The sequence below is a fragment of the Rhodnius prolixus genome, unplaced genomic scaffold (genome assembly GCF_049639745.1).
Source record: "Rhodnius prolixus isolate KJV_2025 unplaced genomic scaffold, Rpr scaffold_1, whole genome shotgun sequence".
In the NCBI taxonomy this organism is placed as follows: domain Eukaryota; kingdom Metazoa; phylum Arthropoda; class Insecta; order Hemiptera; family Reduviidae; genus Rhodnius; species Rhodnius prolixus.
The window spans coordinates 17210568-17229199 of record NW_027411581.1 but is presented as its reverse complement, the minus strand read 5'-3'; the positions used below and the strand labels follow the sequence as shown (position 1 = coordinate 17229199).

At 29.9% G+C, this 18632-nt stretch overlaps 1 protein-coding gene across 7 annotated transcripts; it reads right to left on the bottom strand.

The window, feature by feature from the left end:
* Window positions 1-2455: 2455 nt before the first annotated feature.
* GABA-B-R1 (gamma-aminobutyric acid type B receptor subunit 1) lies at window positions 2456-18071 on the bottom strand. 7 transcript variants are annotated; one of them, XR_012459555.1, is made up of 18 exons: window positions 17510-18070; window positions 15948-16097; window positions 15774-15872; window positions 15568-15702; window positions 14670-14840; window positions 13943-14159; window positions 13629-13780; window positions 13404-13536; window positions 12754-12881; window positions 12536-12677; window positions 10864-11014; window positions 10528-10768; window positions 10229-10436; window positions 9171-9427; window positions 8935-9072; window positions 7531-7656; window positions 5032-5122; window positions 2456-2698 (listed from the first exon to the last, which is right to left on the bottom strand). XR_012459555.1 is itself a non-coding variant. In XM_074131539.1 (18 exons), exons 1-17 carry the CDS (start codon window positions 17609-17611, stop codon window positions 5090-5092), a joined length of 2583 nt encoding a protein of 860 aa, XP_073987640.1. In that variant the 5' UTR covers window positions 17612-18070; the 3' UTR covers window positions 2456-2698; window positions 5051-5089. The 7 variants fall into 7 exon arrangements, 6 of the variants coding, with proteins under 6 accessions (XP_073987640.1, XP_073987605.1, XP_073987628.1 ...); XM_074131539.1 differs by having other exon boundaries at window positions 5051-5122; XM_074131504.1 differs by lacking the exon at window positions 2456-2698 and adding an exon at window positions 5549-5658 and having other exon boundaries at window positions 3747-5122.
* Between the last annotated feature and the right edge of the window lie 561 nt (window positions 18072-18632).

The window sequence follows — 18632 nt, the reverse complement described above, 5'->3', positions numbered from 1 at the left end:
TAGAGAATAAAGAGGCCAAGGAAATTTACCTGCCACTTCTGCCAGAGGAACTGTTGTTCAGGTATTTTTGTCAACGACAAGCCCCGTTAACCTCAGCTTTCATCTGAAATAATAGTTTTTATGGACCCTCCAGATACGCGACTGTAAAATATGAGGTAATTACATCCAATCTATTTCCGATAATAAACTATCTACATACACAATCTGTGGAATCTTCTTCTGGTGTGTTCTCTATCTCTTAATTATTTATTTATTATTTGACACGTTCGAAGTACAACATAATCGAAGACTTTTTTCATATGATTTAAATATTTTCCTTTTACATTTTATTATTTCATTAATACAGTTGTTTATTGTGCCCTGTGTAATGGACTAAAGCCCTTATTAATATACACATTGCATAAAAAAAATGTCAATACATAATGACATTTAAAATTGCAGGGATATGAATATGTGGACAATTCCAACTTAAAAAAAACAACAAAATCTGTTGTTAAGAGCGCTCTTTCGGCAAAAACGATAACTACTCAGCAATAGTTACTTCTCAGTACTTCCGCTAGATTGTATTGGTATGTTTAATTTTATGTTTTTAAGTTCATACAAAACGTAATTATTTCCATTTTTATGTTACCTGCTTCAAGTAACTTTGATTTGTGCGTAAAAGTACTAAATTTCAGTTTAGGTGAATTATTATCTAAAAGCAATACGTTTTGTTATTTGTTGGTTAAGGTGGTCCTTTATTGGTCTACTGAGTTGCTATGATGATTAAAAGTTGTGTTCTCTTTGTATAGTGATAATGTTAAACTTAAGTTTTAATAATTTTTATTCAATTTAATAACAAAATAATCAGTTTAAAAGTTTGTAAAGATTTTAAAAAAATTATTGTATTAAAATGTATAAAATAATTTTTTAAAAATAAAAAACGAAATTATTAATAATATTGTATTATTTTTCCTTATAAACGCTTAGGTTATTAATATGAATTAAAATTGAAAAAAAAGTTTATTTACAATTTAAAAACTGTTGTACAAATATACATATATATCAAAAGGAGGTTTCAGGCTACAGTGCCTATGTACTCTCCACAACCATGATTTTTCTTTGATAAATAGTTCAAACTTAATATGAGGCAAAAATTAATAAGAATACATTCAAATAAAACAAAAATAAATAATAATATGGTATTCATCGTCCAAAATGATGCAGAAAATAAGATAAAATAAAAAGGAAAACCCTAAAAAAAGGTTATAAATTGCCGCCATTGTCAAGAGAGTAGGTCAAGTAAAAAAGGAAACCTAAAAAAAGGTTAAAAATGGCTGCCAGAGCCTTCAGAGTGTGAAAGAGAGCTATAATAAGGTAAAACAGGGCAACGAGAGTCATCTAGTGGCAGTTTACTGAATTAATTTGCCGTTGTCATGGTGATATGAAGCGCGGCCATTTTGGTTTTTACACTATATAAGGGCAATTAAAAGCTGGGTTGGGAGGGCGGGACGAATATTTGGCCTCTGACCGTCAAAGCGAACACATCTACTACGAGTGTTAAAAACACCCTACATTAATGATTCTTTAAGGGAGAGAGGTGAATGATAGACTAGATAATATATATTTGTGAGTGAAATGAAAGCGACACGAATATTTGCCCTCTACCGTCGAAGCGAACATCTCCTCTACTAATAACAACACCTTATATTCATGATCCTTTAAGGAAGAGAGATTAATGTTAAAATATTTGCCCTCCGACCGTCGAAGGCATCCGACATATCCTCTACCAATTAACAACACCCTACAATCATGATTCTTTAAGGGAGAGATGTGAATGTTGGACCAGATAATAAATATCTGGAGTGACAGCGACAGAACCACCTACCCCCAACATCACTTAAGTCGTACTGAAGAAAATTTGTTTTTGTTATACATATATATGTACAGCAGTGCTACCTAGTAGTTATTTTAGGAACTATGGTTTAACTTTACTGATAAGTGGCGCCCTCTTTTGGATTTTTTGAAAACTAATTTTTTTATAATAAACTTTTTGATATTTAGCGGTCTCTGACGGATTCTTGTGAAACTAATGTTTAATATTACTTTCTGTATTTTGCGCTCTCTTGTGGATTTTTTTATAACTAATTTGTTTTTTTAACTTTTTTGATGTTTTGTGCTCTCTGACGGATTTTTTAAAACTAATTGTTTATATTTTTATTACAATTTCTTCAATTTTATTTTCATTTTCTACTTATAATCGTTTATTAGCACTTCTGCATTTTGTTTATTTATATTAATATATAAATACTCCTATAAATACCTCTCTAGACTAACTTAATATAAATAAATTTATATTAATATATATATATATATACATTCCGAAAATAGAAATATATACCTATTTAAAGAATAGGTAAGCAAGGAAATGAATTTTGTTTTTTTTAAATTAAAGGTTTTTATTTGTTTTTCTACTTAGCTATCTTTGACATTATCTTTATAAAAGTAAAAAAAAATCATATAAATCATTTTGTCATGAACATGCATATTACATACTATAAGGTGTTGTTAACTAAATAATGCATTTTTTAGTAACTGATTCCCAACAAAAGTTGTTTTTATTTTTTCGTTTGATGATTTCTCAACGTCTTTCTGATTTTATCTTCATTTGATGTACAGTTTTGCAGGTAATAGTACTAACAATATTGGCTGTTTCAATCTGAAAATTATCATTATGTTATGAAATAGTTTTTATAAGACTATTATTAGAAAATTATTGGTCAAGTATGAAAGCTTAAATTATTTTAATTGAACAGAAAATACCCCTGTATTTAATTACTGTGCACAGATTTTTGTATATGGTAAAAGCAATAAAACAAACATGTAGGTTATCATCGTGAATTGTGTTTAGAAATCTTATTACATATTATTATTAATATTAATTTAACAATAATTAAATTAATAATGCATTTTATAACAATAAATTACTACAAATGATAATAATGGGTGAAGTTAGTGAGAAAAATTAAGTAAGAAAGAATGGATCTGTTTATGTTCTGAGTTATTTTGTTCAGAGTTAATTTATGTTTGTATTCTGGAGATAATATTTCGTTTATTTATTAATTTTTTAGTTCTTTATGTACCTACTACTATTTGATTATTGTGTATTTTGATTTGTGGTTTAAAAATATTATATTTGTATGTAACCGTATGAGGCTCATAGGTATGAAATTTTTAAATTTGTGTAAGCTAAATAAATATTACGTAATGAAGAACATGTATTAGATACGAACTATTATGGACAAAAATGGAGTTATAGACAAAAATCTAATGAGCACACTCTCACGACTTTCTCTTACCACTACCTAAGGTGGTAGGTTTTGTTGAAAAGGGTACTTTGTTCCAAATAAAATTTGATTATAATATTTGAGTGGTTGGAGCAAACATGAGGCAAAAGGCTGTTATTATAGCCACTATACTGAACGGTCTATCGAACGACTGTAAATCTTATTAAAAGATTTATTAAGGATATGCAGAATGAAATGAGATGAGAAAGAAGCAACTCCATCTATTACTGCACATGTTGTGTCTGCTTTGTGGGGGTGACTGGTTCATCGGTGCAGAGTGTAATTTGTGAACTATCTTCTATGTTTTTACATTTTGCCCGTTACTTTGCAAACTCACAACATTCTAGACATTTTTTTGTAGCTTTTTTTTTTTTGATCCTTTAGATCTTTATTGAATTTAGGGTTTATTGAATAGATCTCTTAAGGTCATCGATTTATTATAACGTACATATATTTTTATATTGATCATAAACAAATCGAAAACATAATTATTATTAAATATACATTTAATAAATAACTTAAAATAACATTTATTAATAAAACAGTCACTCATAATTTTAATTCAACTGAAAATAAAATATTTTTCATACGACCTGAAGTCATTATTTCTCTGTTTTAGACAAAAATATATGACGTTTTAAAATTGCTGAAAAATATTATTTTTATTTACATAATGTAATGTATAATTAAGAATGTAGTCAAATCCTACCTCAACTAGCTGATCAAACTCAGCAGTAAGGAAGTTCGTTAGTCATTTCATTAGGGGTTTTGACCAAAATGTTTAATATTTTTACATTTATCAATGTTGACAAAATGAATGATTTTGGTCTTTTAGAAGAAAAAATTATCACAGTTTTTTATAAATATATTTTTTTAATATGTATCATTCGTTACCTGTTGTATAATTAACTTGATAATTAAAAAAAAAATGCCACAATAAAACAATATTTAGACAGCTCACAGCTGAATGTTCATGCAAACAGGAAACTAACAACACGCAAGGCCCAGTTATCAATTATGATAAAAATTTTACATAAGATTTCTTAACACCCTCGGTTTCAAATTAAAACTATTGCAGTTATCTATCCAAAGATGTAATCAAGTTTGCATGTTGAAACATGTTATTTTTAATGAGAGCAAAATTTTCGAGTTGAATATGCGGTTGGATTCTCAATGCGAGAAAGTATCAATTTATAATTTAATTTTAGTGTGCAAAATATGCACGTAAAATTAAAAAAAAAAAAAAAAAGAACAGGAACATTTTTTGACTAATATGCATCTTATTGATCACAGAAAAAGTAAAAAAATGAAACTTATTACCCACTGGTTCTACATCGCTCTAAAACGAAAAAAAGGCTAAATCAACATTACAGTTCATATTTCCGAATTAATTAGTTGCCAAACTGTCCTTATACGATAAACAAGAAAATATCATCTCTGCTTGACGTCAATTGCTCCAGGATAAGAGCAGTTGTAAATAATTTAAATATTCAACTTATTACGCAAATTTGGAATTTTTTCTTTCAATCTAAAAACATTTTAATGTTTTAACTTTTTATGTTGACTTATAATTCACATTTCATTGAAAAATGATTAGTGTTGGACCATCACATTAAATAAAATGAAACAATAAAAAATAAATTAAAAAATTATGTACATTAAATATTAATTGTTATTCATTTAAAATTGTAAATAAAATATAAACCTGAAGTTGCATTTTTTACCAAAATAAATACAAAATTATCTTGCATTTCTAAGCAGTTTTAGAGCTGAGCATCTTCATAATGGCCATCGATCTGTACAACAAAATTTCAATCAATGTATGAAATAAAATTAAACTTCTTTATGTGTATTGAAAAGATCCACCCTATTAAAAAATTAAGAACAAAAACCCTTTACATACATTTTGTAATTTGTATTATATGCATCCCAAAAATATATAAGCAAACTTTGCTTTAAAAAGAGAATAATGAATATTCAATTTCTTAATTAGGACGGATCTTTTCAGTAAAAGATTTCTACATGTATAAATAATTGTAAAATCTCGTTACAACACATCAAGAAAGCACTCTTTTTATATAATTTTGGATGCAAATATACTTTTGGATGCATATTACAGAGTATTTATTGTATATGTGCTATTTGTGATCCCTTATTATTTATATAATTTGTGAAGTGCAACAGTAGTTCAACAACACTAAGTATTAATAAGATTAACATACACAAATTATTGGTTTCCAAAATCCTGTTATAACGAGATTTCACTACCGTCCTGCAGAATTAGAATATCATCTAAAGCAGTAATTTTTGTGAACTTATGTGAAATTGTACCCTGTTTACAAAAAGGATTTATTTAAAGAAATAAATGAAAAAAAAATGCACAAAATCATAATATTTTCGATAACAGGAAGGTTAGTGAGACCTAATAAGAATATTATTCCTGAATAATCATAAATGCATGAGAAGAGGAAACATGATTATAATGTCACATATTATTTTATTTCTCACAAAAATAAATAACAGTTAATCATTCTATCGCAAAAGCATATTTAAAAAAAAAAAACATTCTTTTTTTTTAAATTGCTTTTGTTTTTGCCAATGGTTACAGAGAATGCAAGGATGAATTGAGAAAAATAATATACAACATAATGTTTGTGACTGCGCGATTTTTAAATAATTAAATATTTTCAAGTGTCTATTTTAAATTTACTAATTGAAGAGATATTCATTTTTATTTTTAAACAACTGAAAACGGAAATATCAATTTTAATATGCCTTTAAAAAGTAGTTTTTATAAAATGGTTGTATTTTTATTTTGTGAAAATTAGTCTCATTTTTCTGATGGTCGCAGTTTTATCAAAATGTTTTTTACATTTACATTAAAAAAAAAAAAAATACTCAAACCATTAGAAATAAAAAGATAATAATAATAAAAACATGGGCGTAGGGTAGTGTTTAGCTAAGTAATCAGTGCATTAAACCTCCACATGGTTCTAGTCTAGCCTGCTCTTATTCTCCTTGCTAGGGAAGCCTCATTAAAAAAAAACAAAAAAAGCGACGAAAGTCTGCCTATGTGATCACTCTACTCAAAAACCTAAAATTGCAGGAAACTGAAAGTTTATATTTCGTTTGGATTCTCTATGAACCTGAAAACTCGGTTTTAGAGTGAAATATACTTTGCTACCTCGCTAGAGGTGCTTTAAAACGATTTTTCTTTCTATAAAACAATTCCAATAAGGTATTATTCCTTTAAGGTATTTTTGTTCCTTTTTTCAAAAGTCAGCGTGATTTCATAAGATTTTGGAAGGTCTCATTACTATTACAATAGTTGAAAGCCTACTGCGTGAAAGTTGAAGTATGAATAAAAGTCTGTTAGAGAGTAAACATTCATGACGAATTTCGAAGTGAAGGCGTTTTCTAATAGTTTCAGTCTCTACATAGAAACAGTTCTAGCACGATTTTTCATTTATGTGTAGCAACAGAGAAAAGTATTCACTATACAGAGAGTCAGCAAAGTACCTATTTAGTATAAACCATATAATGGTAATGGTAATAATAATAATAATAATAATAATAATAATAATATTTTTATAAGCTTTATTTTTACCACAAATTTTTACGTTTCCCCTTTTTTTCATCAAAGTAATAATTAAAAAAAAATGCTGCAAGAACAATTTAAACTATGGCTATTAAAAAAGTATAAAAACCTGTAAATAAAATAATCAGAGTCGCTAGTTAAATGGCCTACCCATCTAAATCACTAATGTCCTGGGGTAGATATACTAAGAGAATTCGCTTAGTGTAAAAGACTTTAGGACTTCAAGAGCAACAAAATGGAAGATTCAAAATTTAGAAAATATACTTATATAATTAAAATTACTTTGAGCAGATTTGTGTTTTTCTACTTCTTTGTATCTAAATAGAATGTAACACCTCTAACGAATTCTTTTATAGAGAGTTACACAAAAATTATTTTTCAGTCTTTCATAAGGCTTAAGTTTTATTGGTTATTTTAAAAGTTACTCTTACGCCTGGTGTTCAAAGATATTAAGTGTATTTTTTATAAATACGATTCTGAAAACTCGAAATCGGAAGCGCTGGCTCTGGAAGATCTTGTATATACAGAGGCAGCGCCTCCGTAGGCCGAGTCAGAAGTTCCTTCGCCAGTAATGAAGTCTGCTACGATGTGACTGTCTTTGTTTACCGTCAACAAATTTGAGGTAGGATCAGCGCTCAATCCAGAATCCTGCACAGCTGTTGTATTATCGCCGCCTTTATTGGCTTCTCTTTCCGCTAATCTCTGTTTTAGAAGTCGTATTTTGTCCTCTTTCTAGAAAAAAATAAAATAAATAAATAAATTTAAGAATTATACTGTAGTGAAGTTAATTTCTCTTACAATAGTTGTGACAGTTAGAATAGGCAATGTTTCTTAAAGTTTAGAGCTTAGTGAAAGATGTCAATATGTCTGTCCTTAGGCCTCCTTTCCTTTATATAATTATATTGTGTTCTAGCATTATTTGCAATTTCCTAATCCTCAGTACTTCAAATTTAAACCACTCTTTGATACCGCTTAGATTTCACACAAATCCTCGACAGACGGCAAAAGCCATTGTCTTGAGCGCTTTTTTTTTGTATAAACTCAATTGTATTTATATAATTTGTAAATAATAGCATTTATTAGGGAAGGGATTAGCTATGAGGTTAGCATACTGGACTCCCACGCGGAGGTCCCGGGTTCGAATCCAGCTGCTGACCCTTAGATTTTCTCTTCCTAGGAGCTTCTTACAGCTCATGTCCGGTGATGGACAGTGTTGACTGTAACGAGAGAACACTGTCCGGAGGCCGGCAGTGCACTGAAAAAAGCTCCGGGCGGCAATAACCTCAGCTGTTGACGCGCCTTAAATCATTAAAAAAAAAAAAAAATAGCATTTATTCATTCATTCATTTCACACAAATCCAATAAAATGAAATTTTCTCGAAAAAAGTTTCAAAGATAGAATTATGTTTATGCAATTTCTTTGAATCCCAGATTTATCAAAATCTTGAAGCCATTTGTGAGAAAACGACCAAAACTGAGTAAAGGCCGCTGTTTATCGATTTTCTATAGACTTAGAGCCTAAGAAACAAGTATTCCCATATTATAAACAGATGGAAGTTCTAGAAGTAATTTTTATTGTAATTTTAGTTCGGAAGGGCGTTCTAGATCACTCACAAAAATCAATTTCCATGGGGTGAATCATTTTGGACATCGAGTTTCAACCAAACCTTAGTATCAATCGGTAAAAATGTTTAATATTGCTCCTTTTTGATCAACTTCTCTCGCATCACATTGCGGCAATAGCTATAATTATTCTTAATTACAGTAAAGAAGAACTTATTCACTACCTTATAGTGTAAATAACTTTAAGGAGACTTTTCATTAAAGCAATTCTTTATTATAAGTGACCAACTTTTTAACATAACGACGCTCTAAATGACAACAAACTTCCTCTCTCAGAACCATCATAAAATAAATTTTCATTAGGAAAATAAAAACTAGCACAAACGAGTCCTAATCTAAGCAGACAAAATAGTTGATAGATTTAAAGAAAAAATGAAAAAATCTTACAGCACTAATCAATTTCTGAAGCTCTTCATTTTCAGCTAACAGCTTTTGATATCTATCTTCATCTTCTTTAGACACTCCAACATCCGGATTATATTTCGATTCCGCTTTATCTCTGGGATGTCTGATGACTTCAATTACCTATAATTATTTTAGATTATTGTTTTCATTCTAGCATTAAAATAAATTCATTTGCAGCTTTAACCTAACCATATTAAATTTTATCCCATTATTATTACCTTAGGAACAAAAATAAGGGCCATTGAAAGGAGACAGCAAAATATCAAAGCTAAAGATACAAATGTGAAGCTAGCATCTTGTTGCGAAGCAATAACCATAGTTACAGGGGCAGTAATGAGACAGAGTACAACCACATTGTAAATGGACATACCAACGTATCTTGAATCGTTTATCTGTTTAACTTTGATGCTCCTAGTTTCATATGCCAAGAAGAGACCAAAAACAAGTACAAGACCTTTGTAGACATACATTATACCTGGAATATTGAACATTACATTGTGGAACAAAATCAATTATTATTAAATTCAATATTGCTTATTCAGATTTGAAATAATATAAGTAGAATCTAATTTAGAATGTCAAGTGTAAGTTTTTCTACTTAAGGCTAACTAATCTAACCTTGATTTATTCGATTTATTTAGATTAAGAACTGTGTTGATGCATGAAACATAAAACAAAACAAAAAAATTTTGCGATGGTGTTCCTCAAGTTTCTAATTATTGTTTGTACCACTGATTTCTAAAAACTAAAAAATTTCCTCTTTACTTTTTTCTAGAGCGAAAGCGCGTCTTGTTATGCGTCTTGTAGAGATAGTATACGTATTTAACTTATTACATAATTTTCCTTATTATTTTGTATGGCTTTAAAGTAACTCTTCTACTGCCAATAACTTCCAGAAGTATTAAATTAGCGTTCATAAAAAAAAAAACACGTCGGAATAATATTCGTTATTACGGTATTGTTTCAATTGTTGGTTGTCATTAAAAATTAGTTAATGCAAATCATGAACTGACATTTTATTGACATAAGAGTATAGAAGAAGAATTTTGGTGCGTAAAATAAATTATATTTTTAAATTTAATTCTATCTTTCTAAGAATGAACATTTTGTCAAGTTTGATGCAATTTTGATGTTAATTTTCATAAACTCTTCTCAATTGCATTGTAAATTATGAAGGTATATATAACGATACCTCCCCAGAAGCACCAATAAGCGCAACTTTCTTTATTTATTTAAATCCAAATTTTAAAATACTCCTCTCTTTGTAAAAACTTACCCAACCAAACATTATTGTTTTCACTTTCACAGTGTTCTAATTCAGGTCTTATTTTAATATCATCGTCGGTTGAAACAGGATCTTCAAGCGGAAAAACTTCAATCCTTCTTTGCAAAGGATCATACAATTGCCAAGTAAGTAATATTACTAAATCAATAGTTAACAATCCAGCTACCATTGTATAAAGTTTCCAAGGTTGTACTTTCTTCTACAAAAGCAACAAAAAATACTAGTAATGAATTGCCTGATACTACTTAGTAATAGTAACACACTCAATTCAAAGTTGATTAAACATATACCACTGTATCTGCTTTTGCTTTAGTCGTCAGTCTGTGCACACGCCAAACCTTGCTGAACATTGCTCCGTAACCAAGGGTAAATCCAATGGAAAGTAACCAAACCCGAGCTTGGCATATACGAGGATAAAATTCTGGAGAAACAAACTGACCATCAAATCCTAATAAAAATACACTTGAAAGACAAATAATAACCCCAACAAGCATTATTGTATTGCAAACAGGATGTGATGACATAATTACTCTGAAAAAATAAAATATCATCATAAAAGACAAACTAACATTATTTAAATAAAGATTAAATAATTTTTCATATACACAACAGAAAAAATAAAATACCTTCTGTGTCTGTAGCATATGTTGAAAATTATTAGTAATATGGCTAATATAATACCTATGCTGGAAATCACCAACATACAAATGAACAAGGGTAACGATAATGTTCTCAGAACCTTTCTTACAATGGTCCTATCTTGTGGGACTCTGCCACCTAAGTGATAAACATCAAATTTATGTTTACAATTTAGAATAGAGTATAATTAAAACATCTATCTGGCCAGGAAGATATGAATGTGGGCGGTGAAAGAGCGGACCAAAGCAACTTAATCTTAGGGAGCAAAATCAGATCTCTGCCTCTCCGTGGGGCCTTTCAGGAAAACTTCTCCTAGAAGCAACAGAGACTGTTCCCTCGAATCCACATCTAGGATTGATGTAAGCCTCAATCTTACAACTCTTCAGTGGGTAAAGGAAGTATAACACTCCTAAAATATCTGGGAAGAGCTTTAAACTGAAGCGAAGAGCAGAATTTAGTGTTAGGGAGTTGTATCCCTGATTGCCGGTTTCCACTATTCCTAGACATTTTCCTTAACCTGGGGGCCCCGTTCTCAACCTGGCGAGGTGTCCAGCATCTGGGATTGGTTTTCTTTTCTGGAAAGTGTACTAACTTGGTAAATGAACCAAGAAAAGAACTTCCCTGGATAAATGGTTCCATCATAGATGTGTTGTAGGGCGTTGACTTCACCTGATACCAGTAGGAGATTTAATACATGTATATCAGACTTTGGACAGTGTAAATTCTCCGAAAGATATACGGCCCAATTTATGATAGTGATAATGGCAACTGGAGAATCAGAACGAACAGGGAGCTCTACGCGTTATATAACGGTATTTGCGTTACCCATTTTATAAAAGTCCGTCGCATCGAATGGCTTGGTCATGTGGAAAGAATGCCAGATAACCGTATACCACGCAGACTACTGCAAGGCACGGTTTTCGGAAAAAGGAGAATTGGCCGCCCACGTAGACGCTGGATCCAGGAAGTGGAGGAAGATCTAAGGACACTGGGCGTAACTGACTGGAAAGGAAAAGCTAAGGACAGAGAAACATGGAATGACATTATTAAGGAAGCCAAGGCCCACCCCGGGCTGTAGAGCTGTATAGTAAGTAAGTATATCAGACATTGGACAGTGTAAACAAAATAAAATTTAATCTTGAAACTATTAATTAGGTCATTGGTCAATCTGTTCTAAAGAAATGTGCAATGTCCGTAGGAAGATCGTAAAATCTGTGATGGCAAAAAAAAAAAAAAAATTGAATTTTTCAATTTTATAACGCATAGTTGAACAATAACGCTCATGTGAATTTTGCGCTTCCTCACTTTTAACTTTAAATTTGTATGCATTATAACGATTTTGTATAAAGTAAAAGTAAAGCAATAACCTATTTTTTCAGGCAAGCTTCAAGTCCAACTACCAAATTGGATGACGCGAACGGTGGTGACTAGCAAATGTACTTTATTGTAAATTTCTTTTATCAATCTATAAATAAAATCCAAGGCCTGGAATAGAACCTAATACCAAATTACATAACAGCTTTGTGGGTTTCTAACTGCTCGCTATTGTGGCGACTTATTAAAACTGTCCGGTAGGATAGTATGTTACATATATATAAGTAACTGAATAAAAACCCTAAATTACCAATAGTATCTTTGATTTTTTCCCCACGTACTTACCGCTCCACTTTTCTTTGTTAAACCACGTTAATTTATCAGCTTGTGTGTCGTAATAACCTAGTTTTATATAATTTCCATCAATAACTTGTTCAATTTGTGTTAAAGCTATTCGATCTCCTTGTGAACTGAACGCAACAATACCCTTTAAAAAAAAAGAAGAATAAAATAGATAGAAATGTATTTAAAAATTCTTTGAGGTATATTCATATTAAACTTACAGAAACACCTAGAAACTGGGTTGAATTCATTGCTGAATATATGTCGTCCGCAATATATTTATTAGTGTATGTAAAATTTTTCAGTGTCTTGCCCTGTTTGTTTAATTTTGCCATCGTCTTATTGAAAGCTGAAAGATGATGATTCTTTTAATTTTATCATTAGCAATAATGATTAAATTAATTCCTATAATAATAATAATAATAATAATAATAATAATAATAATAATAATAATAATAATAATAATAATAATAATAATAATAATAATAATAATAATAATAATAATAATAATAATGGAGACTTCTCTGTTTTTAAATTATCAACAAAATAATCCAATCAGCAACACAACGATTTTTCTCTTGTTGCTACCAATCTTCAAACTTAAAAGATTTAAAAATCCTTAATACTGTGCCTCAGACTTAAATTAAACGACTTAAATATTTTCCTAGGTGCCCACAATTTTTTTTTGGGGGGCAAATATGTTAAATTATTTTTTTCGAAAATTTGATGCTCGCAATTCCATCTCTTTCAGTTTAACATAAGTAATAAATGATGATGTTTTTACAGAGTGCAAAAAATGTTGAAATATTATGTAATCACAACAAAAATAAAATTAATTTTAATAAAAATCAAGTTTAGATATATTTTTTACCTAAAGCCACAGACCAAACAGCGTCGTAGGCAAGAGGGGCTTCCTGATATCCTTCTGGATATCTCATATTATCAATATCGTAGTCAGCTTTCCGTAACACATCATTCAACCTCTTTCTAAAATCTTCCGCAGTCTTGGTATAAAAAAAAATAATAATAAAAATAAATATAAAAAGAAGTGAGATAATAACATTCAGAACACTTGAAATAAAATTAGGAATACAACCATGCCGGAAATTGTGTGCTCGTTGATATTTTGATTCCACATCAAAGCCTCTGTCGTTATATGACCTTCAGCTGCAGCCCTCATTTGTTCTGGTGTACATGAAAGAGACTCTTTCTTTGGATTAACTTCAAACCAGTTGTCCTCGTACCATCCTGATCAAATAGTAAAATTTTAAAAATTCAATAAACACAAGTATCAATAATACTATTTTATCAATCTTTTACTAAATATCACACAGATTGCATAAATATAATTACATTAAATACTTAAAATGTTAATGAGTTTGCAAATGTTATGTATTAATCAATAAATACCTATAAAAAACCATACATATGACTTCCCATACAATCCTTGCTGATAAATTTCGCATAGCACCTGTCTGGCAGCGTCTACATAAAATAATCCAACTATAATTCGGGCATCTTGCCTTTTCAGATTTCTGACTGCATCACTTGGATCACTTAAAAAGCTTTGACGTGTCATAATTTCAATTCCACTTTCTTTACATCTTGCTTCCAGATCTTCTACGGTCTTAAACATTTTTTTTTATTGTTGTTGTTTAGCAATTTTAAATAAAATTTGGAACAAACTGTATGCAGTAATATACATGATTTTAATATATAAGTTTATTTAATAAGTTTTCTTTCCTATATTTATTCGTAGGCCAACTACTTTGTTTGAGATATAAGGGGTTAGTAAAAAATAATGCACGCTTAAAAAAAAAAAAAATTGTAAGTCTTGTTTGAAATATGATTCTTAATCTTAACAGCGGTTTTGTAACTACATGAGTCCATCCACAGTAACTTAAGGGATCATCTCTCAATTTTTTCTTTTTGTTTTTAGATAATGGGCTATCTGCAATTTTATAAATTTCTCAAGTTGTTTTATTGTTTTTAAAAAAATATTTAAAAAAGTTATATTCACAACTTAAGTAATAAGTTATATTGCCAAACAATAGCGAAAATTGTTTAATAATTTCATTGGCGATTAAATATGGCTATATGCATGAAATTTTAAAAGCTATTAACCAAAGTTACTCACAGATATAAAAACTTCTTCTGCCTGTTGCAGAATCGCTATTCTAGACCATCCAAATTTCTCCATAAGTTTAATGCGGGTCGGATTGTGGACCGTTGCAGAAGGATGAGTCCTGAATAATGTAGGAAATCTTACTCGATCAGACAGAGCAGGAGAGCTAGCTCCATAGCACAACTAGAACAGAATATTTAATAGGAGGTTTTTTTAATATATTAAATCAAACCTTTTGAAACATTAAATCATAGATTCTCAACTTAAGATTCTTTAAGGCCCCAAAACTAACTCAAAATTGAAATGAAAATAAAGTTAAGATTACCTCAAGCTTAAAGAAAACCGATTTCTTTTCGAGAAAATTCGAAAAAACTCAGAAAGGCATTCATTCAGTAAATTTTCTAATTCTGATTTTCCTCAAATTGGAAATACCGATAATGCTTTTAATGTTTTTGATATGTAGTTGGCGGACCTTAAATTGCTGTAAAAGAGCACTTTAAGTAAGCTTAACTTAAAATATCCTCGCAAACCATAAACAAAAAAAATCCTGGAAAACAATTTTCAAAGAAATGAGACAGTATTTAGGTGGGTACACATCAAAAAAATATCTTAGGATCCATTTTTAAAAAAATCGCGTAAAACGTAAAAGTAAATTTAGTTCAGTACATCGGAAGCGATAGTAGTTTTCAACGACATACTAAGTTTCAACTTTCTGATATTTTTAATCCTTGAGATACTCAAATAGATATTCAAATTCAAATCAACGTGAATTTCATAAAATATGATTTTACTCAAAGAAAATGTAATGTTACTTTTTCGCCTATTCCGATTTTGCGAAGACTCATTGCAATAATGGTGATTGAACTCAATACGGATTATTCATATATTTTTTTTTTATAAACAAACTTACCACAACGATATTCCACATTTTTGCAGCTTCTGCTACTGTTGTACATACAGTGCTGCACCCAGCCAGTAGCATTAATTTTTGTGGTTTATTATAAAGTAAGTTATACATTACTGAAGCCCCAAGACCAGGCTCGCACTAAAACATCAGCAAAGTTAACTTTTTTTAATTCAGAATTAAGTTTAAAATTTTTAATGTTATCAGGATACCTCACTATCATTCCAATGTAATCTTAACATAAATCCAGGAAGAAGATCTTTCCTTTTATTCACATCCTCCAATGCTAGATTCGCAGCTGGTTCACAAGCCTAAATTTAAAAGTATAAAAATGTAAATGTATAAATTTTTTTATTCAATATTTACTTCCAGATTTATAATTTTACCTGCCCGCCCTGCCAACCTCCTTCACCAGCAATTGGAAATATACCACCAATATGAAGGACATTTTCATCTTCATCATCTATTTTTACAGCTTTAGAAAAGCTGGCTATCAAACAAAACAGAACAATACGTCCTGTCAGCTCCCAGAAAATCTATGAAAATACAAGCTCATTTAAGTTAAGGCATTCTTGAAATATTATTTATTAATCAGTCTCTAGAATATTATTTTTCTTCTGCATCTTAAGTCAATAAATGAATAAATATTATACTTTTAAAATTTCAGAGTTAACTTGATTCTTATAATCCACCTTTTCAAACAAAACTTTCAAGTTATTTTTCCTGCAAGAAACACTTATAACTTTTAGTTAAGTTTACAAAATTATGAACAGGCATGCAAACAATTTTAATAAAACAATTATATTTTCACAGGTTTTCAATGCAGAAAAATTTAAAAAATAAGATTTCAGAACTAACTTAAAACTAAAATAAGTATTTGTTCCCAGAAATGGATTTTGTCTTAATACATTATTAAATTGCTCAAATGCTTAAATTGTATTTCGTTATTACACATTTTTTTCCCCTTAATCTTTGACAAGATAAAGGTGTTTATTTCTAAATAAGGTTAAACATCTATGGCCAAAATGTGAGAAACTGATTTGGTATGTGAATTTTCCAAATTCTGTGCAACCTATGATCTTGACATTTTTCCAAATAAAAAAAAGAAAAGAAAGATCCACTGAAATTCCAAAATTTTGCATATACCTGTATCATGTTGAACCTTAACTAGAACTGGATTCACAAAAATAAGCTGAACTTCAATATCGATCGGGATTCGGCGCCGGTCCGGTAGAAACGCCTCTATGTGGCCGTTTCAAATAAAATTTTCTTCCTATAATTGCCAACTGACTATTGCTTGTTTAATTTATTTTTACATAGTGCACTTTGGGGGAACTTATATTTCTTATGTGTGGTTTCCCTGTCTCAATTTATTGTAAATAAAGAAATAAACTACTAAAGCAACAAAATTAAAAGAAAAAAAAAACTTTTTGATGGCAAGTTCTGAATCTGAAGGGTTAGAAATGTAGAAAATATACAAATATACAGTCGTAGTAAATTTGTAAAATGCATTTCTATGCAATGAAAAATTAAATAAGAAGAATTTATTTTGTAAGAAGTTAAATATTCTGTTACGCTGATTTTCATTTTTCTTTCTTTTTTTTTTTGTTGTTTTGTGTTTAAATTCTTCTCCATCACATAACAATAGCCTCTGAAATCTCTTGGATCGCTCTTTAATAGATTATTATTCTTGGGCACCACACTATGCTATGCAGCACAATTTTCTTTTTTAAATATTCTACCGAAGGGATTTCTGAAATTTTATAGCGCGCATCCCAATAATAAGCAGCTATACGTGAACAGGATGGATATATATTATTCGCGGAACTTCTTTAGAGATGATCCGCCATCATATCCTTTAAACTTCTGAACGGGTATTTCATCAAATCAGCTACACCAGCTATTTGGAGAAAGTCTTGCCCTAAAACATACTACTGCTAAGACTTACCAGGTTCAATGTGAGACGTTTAAACTTCCAGGTTAATCTTATTGCTCCCCGTTCAAAATATAATTGTTGAAACTTTTGCATTCTAGCAATTACTCTTACCATACTCCTTTGCTGCTCATGCACAGATTCGCTACTCTGCTTCCTGATAATTTCAATTTTCTCCACATTTCTCTTCACCAAATAAAAAAGTCCTTAAAAAAACTTAAAATTTTATAAATGTACAAACACTTGTAGAAGATTGAGTCGCCCATTAATCACCTAAACCAAATTTCAAATTTGAACTTCCTAGTAGGTTTTTACGATTTAGTGTTACATTCCGCGCAAACAGACATTTTCTCATGGTCCAATACCTTAGAACGAATGTTAACGGTAAAATCAAAATTGAAAATTTGCACGGTCGCCACACGTTTTCTTTCGTGGTAAAAAAGAAAAAAAAAATAACGCTAAAATGTAAAAAAATTTAAAGCATCACTTATGTTCAACACATTTTCTCTATTTGGAATTTTGTTTACATATTGAAATCGGTTCTAATAATAATATAACACACTTGAAGAGGCCATGAATTTAAAACTTTATTAAGAAAATTGCACTATAAGAAGCATAGTTTAATTTGTCATATTTGTAATCAAATATATACATATATTTTTTCTTAAAATTAGGTCATACAGAAATTAAATGAATCAATCAATTATATAAAAAAAAAATACAACAACAAAAACATTAGAACTCATCATAAAAACGTAAACAATTTTTTATATCATGTGAATGATCCAATTCGGGTTGAAAAGAAGATAAAGAACGGGTGTTGTTATAAAAAATATGAAGATATCAGGGCAAAGATTACTTTAAAAGTTAAATTTGTTTGCCTTAAACCCCTTATTAAGTCTTCATGAAATTTGGCAAACTTTGACGTATTGTGATCTAAAGCAAAAAAATACGCTACCCTGAAAAAGCTGTTGCAATATAGAGAAACGATAACTACCAACCGCCATTCCGTCTCGAATAAAAGCTGGTTTTTGCTGTTCAAAAATATCTATCAGAACCCTTAAATTATAAAAAGTTTTTTTACTTTCGAAATAAGGTTCACTTAGGAACAAAATAAATCAATTTTCAATTACAGAAC